The sequence below is a fragment of the Rutilus rutilus genome (assembly GCF_951802725.1).
Source record: "Rutilus rutilus genome assembly, chromosome: 1".
NCBI classification, from domain to species: Eukaryota; Metazoa; Chordata; class Actinopteri; order Cypriniformes; family Leuciscidae; genus Rutilus; species Rutilus rutilus.
The window spans coordinates 22,666,827-22,679,930 of NC_140209.1; the positions used below are offsets into that span (position 1 = coordinate 22,666,827).

Here is a 13,104-nt window from a genome sequence, read left to right on the forward strand (position 1 = left end):
GACGCTCGCGCGCCCGCCAGGCGACGCATCATAATGACATTCATTAAGAAGTCATTAACACGCATTACATATTGCGGAACAGATAATCAGCTCCCGGAGACGTGAATGCACAGTATCAGTTTCTATAAAATCACGTTAGTAGACAAAATAAATGGTGTCAAACTGTAGGCTACACTAAAACAGAACTTTTGTATGTTATTTTAAAACGCTTTTAAAAGCACATCTAATTTGGTTGGTAGTTTAGTTTCCACCCTTAATTACGAAAATTATTATTATTATTATTATTATTGGGGGGTGGGGGTGGATTGATTTAGTATAACCAGTTTTACTACAAAATACCATGGTTAAACTCTGGTTAGAGCAGCAAAACCATGGTTCATTTGTGGTTACCATGGTTTAACTACAATAACCATGTTTATTTAGCCTTTATTTGGAGTTAAACCATTGTTAATTTTACTAAGAGCAAATGCAAACTATATCACTCAGCTCTAAATTGCTCAATGTGGCTATTAAGACATTAAAATACTATAAATATTAACATTATGAATTTCTGTAAAGTTGGTTTTGGAACAATGAAACACGACTGAATGAAACCCATACGGACATGTTAAAAGCTGAGCTGAGAGATTAATCTGTTATTAGTCCAAATAATCCAGTTTTGCACTATATGCACTGAGAAAAAAACAAAACAAAAAAAACACCCTTGTAGGATTTACTTGATACAGTTCTCCGAACAATTTGCACATTTTAAGTAAATTTTACTGCTACTGGTCTGTACAACTTACCTGCTATTATCAAGTAAAATCTACTTACTATTGAAGCAATTAAGTAAATAATACTTAATTCTATATGTGAAATTATAAAGCTTCAATATAATTAAGTAAAATCTACTAAGCTACTAAGGTCTACATTACTAAGTTAATTAAATGTAACAAAATTAACTTTTTACTCAAATAATCAAACCATGCTTTTAAAGTGATCGTTTTAAATAATACAATAGATATCGTGTAGATTCCATATCTGTATAATAGAAGTAATGCAGCACTAACACGAACACAATACACAATGATGGTAACATTCGACAGATCGTTTTTGAGTAGAAAATGAACTTCAGATGTCATAAAACAGCAAGTTACAAAACCTATCATCAAAAGCAATGATACAACAGTGTAAAAACAGCTGGAAAACAGTGAAAAAAAGAAAATAATTATTCATAATTACTCATTAATTATTCATTCCCTAGTGCATGATGGGAACACCAGTATCAGTAAAGTTGAGAAGGTTTTACTTAACTTTATATCGTTACGCTTTAATTTCTACAAGCTTGAGTTGAGTACTAATATAGAACATACTTTGTTTTTTTTTTAAATTCTAGAATTCTTAATTCTAAAATCTTAACTTCTTCATGTAGAAATTACATCATTTTTATCAGTGTGGAAAGATATGAATGCATCTAATCTACTTGAATTGTTGTTTGATTGTTAAAAACACATTACTCAAGAGTTAATAGTAACACTTTACCATATGATTTTTTTTAACGTTAACACAAAAAATAACAATTAACAATACTATTGATCTTTATTAATGTTATAATCTCAACATTTACTATTAGGTTAAAAGTTGTATCTGTTAACATTAGTTAACGCAGTGTGAACTAAAAAAAAAAAAAAAAAAAAAGCTGTAAAAATATATTGCTAATTAGGACCTCATTGAAAACTAAGTGTTACCCAGATAATAATAATAATAATAATAAAAAGATAATGGAAATACAATTATAACCTGTAAACTTCCCTCTAAACACACTGGCGGGTTTACAGCCGAGCTGAGCGACAAAATAAGAGTCCAGAAACCACAAAAAAAATCTTCATAACAGCTGCATATGTCACTTTTATTTAAATAAACTCTTCACTTTTTCTTCCTCTGTAAAATCTCAAAAAAATTAAACACTGAAAGGAGTGTTAAAGTCTTAATTTAAAACAAAAACAACAATACAGACACATATAAACACATGTCTTTCAGCTGTTTGTAAACTCTGGACAGGCGGATAAGTTTGGCAGAAACGCCGTCACACGTTTGTGTCTTAAAAATGCTTGTAGAATCATTATTATTGCAGTTCAGCCAATACAAAAAGGCTACATGAGTACGCTTAAAAAACAACCAAAGAAACGCCAATCGCAGAAACCCGCTAATGCCAACGTTTGTAAAACACAACCAGCAGTGTATAGTGCACAGTTAACAATGTACAGCCGCACACAAACACAGACAAAAACAGTAAAGTGCACACATACACGCATTATAGACGCCGTCAGTCCGTCCAACACACTTGAAAGTCTCTGAAGATAACTGGTATATGCCATAGCAAAAAACAGCGTACGAATCGTATAAATGTAACAGCAAACCTGACGAACAGATAAAGAAGGGAACAGTGGAAGGTCAGTACGAGTACAGATGCGTTTAAGTTGCACAAAATTCACAGGAACGCCGCCGCGCTGGATAGAAAAGAAACAGAATCTGCGCGAATCTCGCAAAACATCGCAACATTTCACGCCGGGATCGCAAGGAAATTACGTTTTGTGTGAGGAAAATGTAATCCTGTTTTTAGGACCGCGTAAAACGTTTATCATCATGATGATAGTTTCTATAGCGACTGTTGCTCATTTCTAACAAAATGGCTTAATTTAAACTGTAAAGTGTTTATGCATCATGAAACTAGTGGATTTAAATCAAATCTGATTGCATTACAGAACTTTTCATTGTGATATAGTAACTACTGCCGTTACAGTAGTGAGAATGTAACGAGATTCGCCATCGAGAACAACAAGGATTGCAAAAACAACTTTTTGCGTCAAGAAAATACGTAAGCTTTTTTCCACCACAGAATAATAAAAAAAGGTAATCGCGAATTTCTCTCACAATTCGGACTTTTTTTAGTGAGAAAAAAGTCCGAATTGCGTTTATATTACGCAATTACATTTTCTCGCAAAAAATACCGCTGAAATAAAATCTGAATTGCCAAATATAAACTTGCAGTAGTGAGAAAAAAGTCAGAATTGCAAGGTATAAACTTGCAATTAAAAATAATAATAATAACAATAATTCAATAGCGAGAAAAAAAGTTAATAATTCAGATTTTTTTCTCTCGCAATTCTGACTTTTTTCCACAATTGCGACTTGTTTTTCCTCACAATTTCAACTTTTTTTCTGGCTATTGCGAGTTAACATCCCTCAATTCTGACTTTTTTCCACAATTGCGACTTTTTCATCTCACAATTTAAACTTTTTTTCTCGCTATCGCTAGTTTACATCCCGCAATTCTGACTTTTTTTGAAAAAAAGTTTGAATAGTGAGATAAAGTCACAATTACCTTTTTATTCCATGGCGGAAACCAGCTTCCATATGAAAATAGCACAAAAAAAATGTAAATTGCTCATGAAAATAGCTTGTTTTCTTTAAAATGTTCATGAGTTTTACGCATCTTAACAGTTTCAAATACTCTTGCGCTCAAACGAAACATCACGCTCAAGCAAACGTTAGCTTTGTAACTATTAAACACTTCTTCCCAAATTCTCATCAGTATCTTGCAGAAAAATGTCATTATTTTAATTATTTAAAGTGTCTATGCATCATGATACCAGTATTTTTCACTGCAATATAGTAAATATTACCGTCACTGTTAAAATATAACTGACAACCATTTGCAATACAATAATGAGAATGTGAGAGTAAATGTGCTCAATCATCACGAAAATAACATCACAATTTGTAAACTGGTCCTAAAAATGTTTTTTCTTTTGATTTTGACTTGATTCTGGAGTGAAATGTGGCCTGTTTTGGGCGAGTTTCACGCATCGACCGGCTTCAAATGCTCTCGCGCTCGAACGAACTTAAGAAATCCACTGTCGAAGCATTAAAACTGTCTGCGTGTGCCAGCGCAACATCAAATTTACATCGGCTGTTCAAGTTGAGCAGTGTGTGTGAAAGAAGGCCTTTAGAAACAGTCCCTGCATTCAAATACATGATAGCTTAACTCTGGCAATGACGAGAATGTCTGTAAGCAAATCCCACTGCGCTCGCACTGCACCTGTGTGTGTGTATGTTTAACATCTCACTGGATATGAAAGCCTGTCAACACGTCCAGTGTATGTGTGGAAATGCAGCTCTGGATGTGAGTGTGTGTGTGTGTGTGTGTGTGTGTGTGTGTGTGTGTGTGTGTGTGTGTGTGTGTGTGTGTGTGTGTGTGTGTGTGTGCTTGTCTTAAAGCTGCGGCGTGTGAAATCAGCTCCACCAGAAACAACTGCAAAAACAATGACGACATACAGAAGCCGTGCGTTAGATGACTTGTTTTTCACTCAGTTAATCAAAATATACCTCGAGAATATGTTTAAGTTTTCATATAGATATGTGATTGACGCATACATACTTTGTTTTGCGATGTGACATCATTCAGCTAGTATTTTCTCCATCACGGTGGTATTCGTTAATGCTGCCTTTAATTTATGCTTTAAATGTATTGATTTAAATGCTATTATTTTTAGTATACATTTTAATTAATTAATTACGTTAAAATAAACTATTGCTGTATTTACAAAATATAATACAGCAAAAAAAACAAAACAAAAAACACATTTGGGAATAATTATGATGTAGAACCGTGAAACATCCAAATATATTATGGTAATGAGAATTAGATGATTGATTTTCATTATAAACAATGTCACAGGGCAAAATTCTTGTTTCGGGTTACACTAAGATGTTGTCATGAGGTTCATCCCTTGTCTTTGCGAAACCTACATGGAAAAATTATAATAAAGCGTTGGGCTTCCACATGTTTGGTAACGATCATTATTTTTGCAGTTCGATGCCGTTACGACACACTTTAAACTCCATGTACCAGTTTCTCAATTACTGTCAATCACAAACTGTCAGTCCCGCCTCCAAGCAGGTTGCCTGGCAACAACCCGGCCGAGCTGTCCTCTAACTGAGGAGCGCCCCATAGGCTGCCGCCGTGGTAACCGGGAGCCACGCCCCCCCAGACCCCTTTCCCCGCCCCCTCCCCGGTGCTGTTGCTCCATTGGCTGAGGAGGGCGAGTCCCGGCGTTTCGGATCCGGTGGACACGTCGAGCCCCTGCCAGTCTCCGCCCGCACCGCCGCCCGCGGGCCGCTCGCCCTCTCGAGGGACGGAGTCAGACGAGCCCTCCGCTGGCCCCGCCCCCCCCGCGCTCTGGGAATGTGTGAAGTAACGCATGACGTCCTCCTCGCTCATGAACTCCGCCACGATGGTGGTGTTTCCCAAAACGCACCTGAACATGAACAAGATCAAAGTCACTTCATGTAGAAAATTAAATTAAATAACTGTGTCAGAGCAAGAGTGTGTGAGTCAGTGTGTGAGTGAGTGAGTGAGTGTGAGTGAGTGAGTGAGTGAGCGTGTGAATGTGTCAGTGAGTATGTGTGAGTGAGTGTGTGAGTGTGTGAATGTGTCAGTGAGTGTGTGAGTGAGTGAGTGAGAGTGAGTGAGAGTGTGTGTGTGTGTGTGAGTGAGCGAGCGAGTGAGTGAGTGTGAGTGTGTTTGAATGTATCAGTGAGTGTGTGAGTGAGAGTGAGTGAGTGAGTGAGTGAGCGTGTGAATGTGTCAGTGAGTGTGTGTGAGTGAGTGTGTGTGAGTGAGTGAGTGAGTGAGTGAATGTGTCAGCGAGTGTGTGAGTGAGAGTGTGTGTGTGTGTGTGTGTGTGTGTGTGTGAGTGAGTGAGTGAGTGAGTGAGTGAGTGAGTGTCAGTGAGTGACTGAGTGACTGTGAGTGTGTGTGAACGTATCAGTGAGTGTGTGAGCGAGAGAGTGAGAGTGTTTGAGTGTGTGTGTGTGTGTGTGTGAGTGTGTGTGTGAGTGAGTAAGTGTCAGTGAGTAAGTGAGTGTGTGAGAGAGCGTGTGAGAGTGTGTGAGTGAGTGTGTAAGTGTCAGTGAGGGTGAGTGAGTGTGAGTGAGCGTGAGTGAGTGTGTATGTGAGTGTCAGTGAGTGAGTGAGAGTGTGAGTTAGTGTGTGTGTGTGTGTGTGAGTGCATGTATGTGCGTGAGTGAGTGATTTAATGAGTGTGTGAGTGTGTCAGTAAGTGAGTGTGTCAGTGAGTAAGTGAGTGAGTGTGTGAGTGAGCAAGTCAGTGAGTGTGTGTGTGTGTGTGTGTGTGTGTGTGTGAGAGTGAGTGTGTGTATGTGAGTGTCAGTGAGTGAGTGAGTGAGTGTCAGTGAGGGTGTGTGAGTGAGTGAGTGAGTGTGAGTGAGTGAGTGAGTGTTAGTGAGTGAGTATGTGAGTGTCAGTGAGTGAGTGAGAGTGTGAGTTAGTGTGTGTGTGTGTGTGTGTGTGTGTGTGTGTGTGTGTGTGTGTGTGTGTGTGTGTGTGTGCATGTATGTGCGTGAGTGAGTGAGTGAGTGAGTGAGTGAGTGAGTGAGTGTGACTCACATATGCAGTGCGCTCTGGGCTTTGGCGGCCTCATGAGGGCTGCTGTAGCGGATCAGAGCGCTGCCCTGCGTCAGGCCGAGGTGAAAGGTCAGCAGGGGGCCGTGCTGCAGACAGATGGTCCTCAGCGTCGAGCCGTCGATCTGCACACATGTGAACACACCTCAACTGTGGTGCTTAACTGTAAACATACTGACAAATACACTCAAAATACAGTCAAACATCTTCAAACTGATTCGCATGAAGCGCCAACTGATTCAGAGACACACTGTCGCTAAAAAAGTTTGGGGTCAGTAAGATTTATTTAATTTAATTTAATTTATTAAGAAGCCTCTTCTGCTCACCAAGGCTGCATTTATTTATTGATCAAAAATACAGGAAAAACAGTGAAATAGTATAACTATGTAAAAAAGTTGTTTTCTATGTGAATATATAGAAAAAAAAAATTTATTCCTGTGATCAAAGCTGCATTTTCAGAAATCATCATATCAGAATGATTTCTGAGGGATCATGTGACACTGAAGACTAGAGTAATGATGTGTTTTTTTTTTCTTTGATTCCTTTGATCACAGGAATAAATTACAGTTTAACCAAGCGGCAACCTTCTGGTCTCTCTCTTGTATCCAACATGGAACTGCAATTCATCGACTGGCCACTAGAGACCGGCTGCAAAAGAGAGTCAATCCCATATACACCCCCCCCCATGTTAAAATGCCCAACTTTACAGCAGAAAAAAAAATGTGTTTACAGCCTGGTGCAAAAAGTGGTTTGGTCTATATAGCTAATTTTGCCCTTCATGACAACTGTGAGGAGGGGGTGAATATTTTTTATAACTCATCCGTTTAAATTATATTAAGCCTTAAAGTTCTGCATAATTAAGGGCGTGGCCACTTGAGTGACAGGTGGATTGCCGCTGATGTCACTACAAGCCGTTTGTCTGCTGTCTGATAGCGTCACGTCTCCTCAGCTAATCCACCTCTTTGCCCATTTTCGTTTATCCGGGAGTGACGCTGCCAAGATGGCGACGAAACTGCTCAATGCTCAAAAATGCTCTTCAGAAACACTACGGTGACGTCACGCACACTACGTCCATTATTTTGTTTACAGTCTATGAGATGAACACATATTCACATAGAGAACAGCTGTTTGACATTGCGATAATATTTCCCAGTTTCCGCTGTATTTTTGACCGAATAAACTCCGCTGTACCTGTGGCGTGAGGTTCCTCAGTAACAGCCATGATTTTCCCGCCGACGCTCCTCCGTCGCTCCACTCTGAAGAACACGATACATGAACAGGTTGAGCTTCACGCGGGTCCGTTGCTCGCGAATGATGATTGTGTGTGTCTGCAGTACCTGATTTAAAGGGCGAGTCCGGGCCGCTGGCTCCGCCTCCCCAGGCCCGGGGCATCCGAGGCCCCTCCCCCGACCACCCCTGCTTCTGACTGCTGAGGCCCGGGGGGGGACGGGGCAGGTGAGAAGTGCTCCGATTGGTCCGCCACGACTTGCCGTGTCCAATGGGCTCCGGCGGCCAACTGGACTTCAGCTCGGAGTATTTAGCTGGAAACGTTATTGAAATATTACCAGCTGTCTTAGCAATTCAAAAGGCTTAACGTCCCCCTGTAGTCAATAATTTCATCCCTTAAAGGTGCACTGTGTAATTTTTAGTGGCATCTAGTGCATCTAGAATATAACGGTTCATTAAGTTAGGCCTTTATACACCACTGAAAACATAGTTATGTATACGATATTGCAATATCTGTCAACAGATCCTCCTAAATATTACACCTTTAAAACTCATCTTTGATCACCAAAATAGTTTTTTCCTTTAAATAAATTCTTCATGCCTTAATATTAAAATATCTTGAATGTAACTCTACACCATCGCCTCATTTAGTATACGCAGTTCTATGAATATGCAAATGAGCCCCGCCTCCACTCACTCACAGCAGCTCAGAGATCCACTCGTTGACGATCACACGTTGATCTGATTGGTTACAAGGTAGTTTGTGACGTCAGAAACACCGATTTCAAACCGTGTTTTTGGTTCACTGCCGTTTTAAGGAGAAAATACTCAGCAATGGTGCTGACTAGGGATGTCCCGATACCACTTTTTGCAGAACGAGCCCGATACCGATACTTTGATTTTTGGTACTCGCCGATACCTGAATTTTCACTGCATTTGTCATTTTTAAATGTATTAGTAGATAAACCAAAAGAATATACATCATATTAGATGGCTTAATTTGTTCATCAAATATATATTTCTTTCAGTTATTTTCATGCTTAAGCCTGCTAAAATGCATTGTATGAGCTTCTGTTACTGTCACTGTTCATTCTATTGCTCTATCATATTTTATCTTTCATTTAATAGCCACAGCACATATTTAGAGCTGCTTCAGCAGGGCTCAGGGCTGAGGATCGGGTCAGCGGTTCAAATGTTTGTCAAAACCAGTGAAATATCAATTATTTAATCCAATTTTGATACTACGACAAAAACTACCAGCCTAATTAATGTGAATTTAAAACAAGTAAGCAGTCAGTAACAAAATAAGAATAAACAATCGAATTACAAATAGGACAAATAAATACAATAGAACAAAGAAAGGCTACAAATGAAATAATGTTTTTAGAGTTTTTCAGGTAGATCTAACAGGTACAGAAATTTGAATAAAGTAATCAAATGTGAAAAAAAGCATATTCATTACTGTATGAATTATATAGCCTATAGATAGATATTTTTCTAAAGTTGAAAAGGGTAGCCTATTTAGTCAAGAGCAGTGAGTATTTCTTTGTCCTTTGTGTGATTAACATTAAAACACAGAAGCAGGTTTATCAAACTGCTGCCCCTTTAAGACCGAACGCACGGACCGCATTTGAACATGCTACGTTCATTTGAGATATAACCGACTTTGTTCACTATAGGATACTCGCCAAGACGGCGTTATTACAAAATTTTGTGTGAATTCGTCCGTACAAGCGCAAGACCTGAAAGACAATCTAATTCAGTATTCGCGTGCCGAGACGCTGGTTTGCGGGGCGTGCGCTTCGGATGTTTGCGTTCATGGAACTTCTTGACCTGCACACGTCCTGTAATAATGTAGGAAACCACGCGTTATACTTAAAATCAGGTAACAGTTCATGTTTTACTTTACTTACATATACGATTTAGTTTTTTCATCCAAATAACATGTGCTGAGTGAGTGAACGATCAGCAATCAAGAGCATTCAACAGAAGTGCGCTCGCTCTCTATCTCTCTCTCGTCAGTTAATGTTAATAAGCTACATGCCTCGTTTTATTTTCTTTGCCATTGACATCCGACTGAACAAACTTTCCACTAATGTCTGTTTAAAGGGATGTGCTCGACCAGCTCGCGCATCTGTGCCGTTGCGCACTTAATCCACTGCGTGGTTTTCTCTTATCAGCTCGCGCACCACAGCTATGTTACTATACACACGCACCTTGTACGAACCCTGTGAAATGAGCCCAAACTGCCGACATTATACTTTTCTATGCCATATATGAGGACAGTATCGGACAGTATCGACATCCCTAGTGCTGACTTATGAATTTACACATGGTTTGTCTTAAAGCATATTAAAAACACCACATAGACATATAAACAATATTAAGAAACTTGATTTTCACCACAGGGGGACTTTAATAAACATAATTGGGATGGTTTTGAGGCATTACCTGTCCCGTGTGCAGAGAGGGGCGTTTCTGAGGCACTGTACGGCCAGGCACCGGGTGAAGGCATACAGGTGCTCAGAGAGTTTGACCCTGGAAAACACACAGAGTCAGACTTATTTAGGCACAGCAAATCACATTTATAAGGCCTCCACATGATCAACATCTAAAATATATATTAAAAGGTCTTTTAGTGTGATTGTACAAACGTCCACTTCCAGCTTGTGTCTGTGAAATCTGCACTGATTTTTATCAAGTTAACATTAGAATAACTTTTATTTATTCATAACTTTTAACTGGACTGAAGCAACTTTTGTTTACTTGATTATCCAGACGTCATTTTGTAGAAAATTCACGAGTTTAAATTATGATCATCAGGCTTTTGTGGAAGGTTTATTAGTTCATCTATCAATCATTATTAAATTGCACTGCATTATATGTTTTAAAGTCCCCCTGTGGTGAAAATCAAGCTTTTAATGTTGTTTATATGTATATGTTTTTTTTATATATATATATACTTTAAGTTAAACCATGTGTAAATTCATAAGTTAACACCATTGCTGAGTATTTTCTCCTTAAAACTGCAGTGAACCAAACGTGATCAACGTGTGATCGTCAACAAGTGGATCTCTGAGCTGCTGTGAGTGAGCGGAGGCGGGGCTCTTTTGCATATTCATAGAACCACGTATACTAAATGAGGCACGGGTGTAAAGTTACATTCAAGATATATTTTAAGGCACAAATAAACTTTATTCAAGGAAAAAAAAACGTAGTTATTTTGGTGATCAAAGAGTTAAGGGATAAATTATTGACTTCAGGGGGACGTTAAAACTACAGAGCTTTGATCATAAAACTAAGCATTTAAATATCATCTTACTAAGACATTATTGGCAGATATTGAAATTTATAATATAGGCATTTTATGTAATCATCTGCTATACTGTTATAAAGATCTCATTTATTTATATCACAAGCATCAGATTTTCATCCTTTTGTCCATATATAAATATCAGCATTGGGCCTCTGAATATATGAAACTATTATTTCATGTTAGGCCGTATAGGGCAAATTATATATATATAAAAAAAAATACTATTTTTTAAACTATATAAAATATATAGTTTCTATTTTATATAGAATTTTAATTTACATAATAATAAAAATTCTGTATTTAAACATTTGAAACACATTTTTAAATTTTAACTTAATACCAAATTCCAAGTTTTTCATTAGTGTGGGAGACCTGGCAGAGTGCTTTTGAATATGATGCTTCAATAAATCAGAAATCCGTCATATTTTTGAGAGAAAAGCCAAACATACAGTTGGTGCTGGACAAATCTCTAGTCTATCTGGTACATTTGAATCAAAACATTACATATGGGTCACAGATCTGCTCAAACATGGTAAACACGACACTGATGTAAAACGACACATGAATGCGCGTCTGAAGATGAGGCCAGGTTAAGGCGAACCCTCTCTGATTCAGCACCTGTGTTGTCTTGCAGCAGATGATGTTCGGTGTCAGCGAGCACGGCGGATCCCATCATTCCCGCAGGGGTCATGTAGGGGTCAGGCTCGGGCTCAGGGCTCTGGACGCCCTTCCACGGGACGCCCGGCTGAAACTCTGAGAGTGACCAGATAATACAGCAGTAAATACATGTGATGTGCAGGGTCTTTAACATCAAATTTAAGGATTTTCAAAGACCTGTGACAACCCTTTCATATAATATCAGACAACAAGCTGAGCTGAATGCAATGATGAGGAAGTAATAACACAGACGATAAACAGTTTATGAAGATGTCCTTGCTACATCAACCCAACTAGACATTTCCGACTGACTGACTCTTATGGGCTATTATGGGATTTTTACATTTTTATAATGGGAAAAGACCACTGCATCTGAGACAGGCTCTTTTAAAATAACGATTTTAACTGAATAACTCCTGTCAAGCCAGTCGTACAAAAAAAAAAATAGTACTATATACTGTAGTACTATACTATTCAGACTGAAACCAGTTCCCAGGGGTTTTGTAAACGTCAAGCGGTTTGCTGTTCGTCTGTTCTGCTCAAAGTCAAGACAGCTGAAGTAATTTGACTGATTCAAAGCAGGGGATTCAGTAATAAAGGGAGTTACCTGGAGGCCAGGTGGGGTTTGCAGGAGGCGTGTCCATTTTCCCAGCTGGGCTTCTGTGCCAGCCGCCGCCCAACACGTCAAACTGAGGGTACGAGCCGCTGACAGGCAGCTTCACCGGCCCTGAACACACACACACACACTGAGTTAACACACATTCACAGGGACCCGTGATATCAGCTTGTTTCCCCCAAATTCTATGTGTTCCGTTGAATTAGTTCTGCATTCCGTTTTAATGATTCAAAACTATAGTTAACACTAACAATTCCATTAATCGCTTTAAAAGTCAAGTGAAATTTTAATAATTCAAACCAAGCAGTGCACATTCAACAGAGGTTTATAAACTAAAACATGGGACGATATTGAGTAATATTCCATAAAAACCATATTCCATATTACCAGGGTATTCGTAGGCATCAGCACTTCAAATTTAATACTTTTTTTAATACCATTTTCAAGAAGCTTTTAAAAGAAGAAAATATGAAAAAACTATTTTGTAATATTAATACTGAAGTGAAAATATAATAATAATAATAATAATAACAAAAGTAATAATGATAATAATAAAACACTTATTTAGGGATACAAATAGTAATGTAAAAAGAGTAATATAGTTAAGTATATTATTATTATTTCAAAAAGCAAATTATTTCTTTACAACTGTGTTTTTTTATTTAAAAAGTGGATTTAAGACAAGGACTTATTTTTACTTTAAGGAATTTGAGACATTTTAAACTTTTTAAGGATCTGCGAACACCCTATTCACTGTGAGAAGTGCACTGTACTGTACAACATTAAAACGTCTGTCATCATTTCTTTAAAGTTAAACCGAAT

General features: G+C 38.3%; 1 protein-coding gene across 2 annotated transcripts in view; it reads right to left on the reverse strand.

Moving 5' to 3' along the window:
- Positions 1-1,863: 1,863 nt before the first annotated feature.
- tnrc6bb.1 (trinucleotide repeat containing adaptor 6Bb.1) overlaps positions 1,864-13,104 on the reverse strand; it is a 37,398-nt gene continuing 26,157 nt past the window's right edge. The window contains exons 15-21 of one of the 2 annotated variants that reach the window (XM_084385477.1): positions 12,274-12,393; positions 11,628-11,762; positions 10,145-10,231; positions 7,804-8,007; positions 7,658-7,722; positions 6,452-6,591; positions 1,864-5,300 (exon numbers count right to left, since the gene is read on the reverse strand). In XM_084385477.1, the coding sequence (XP_084241603.1) occupies positions 4,913-5,300; positions 6,452-6,591; positions 7,658-7,722; positions 7,804-8,007; positions 10,145-10,231; positions 11,628-11,762; positions 12,274-12,393 (1,139 nt within the window). In that variant the 3' untranslated portion in view covers positions 1,864-4,912. The remainder of the gene's footprint in view (positions 5,301-6,451; positions 6,592-7,657; positions 7,723-7,803; positions 8,008-10,144; positions 10,232-11,627; positions 11,763-12,273; positions 12,394-13,104) is intronic. The other variant, XM_084385478.1, reaches the window with a different exon arrangement.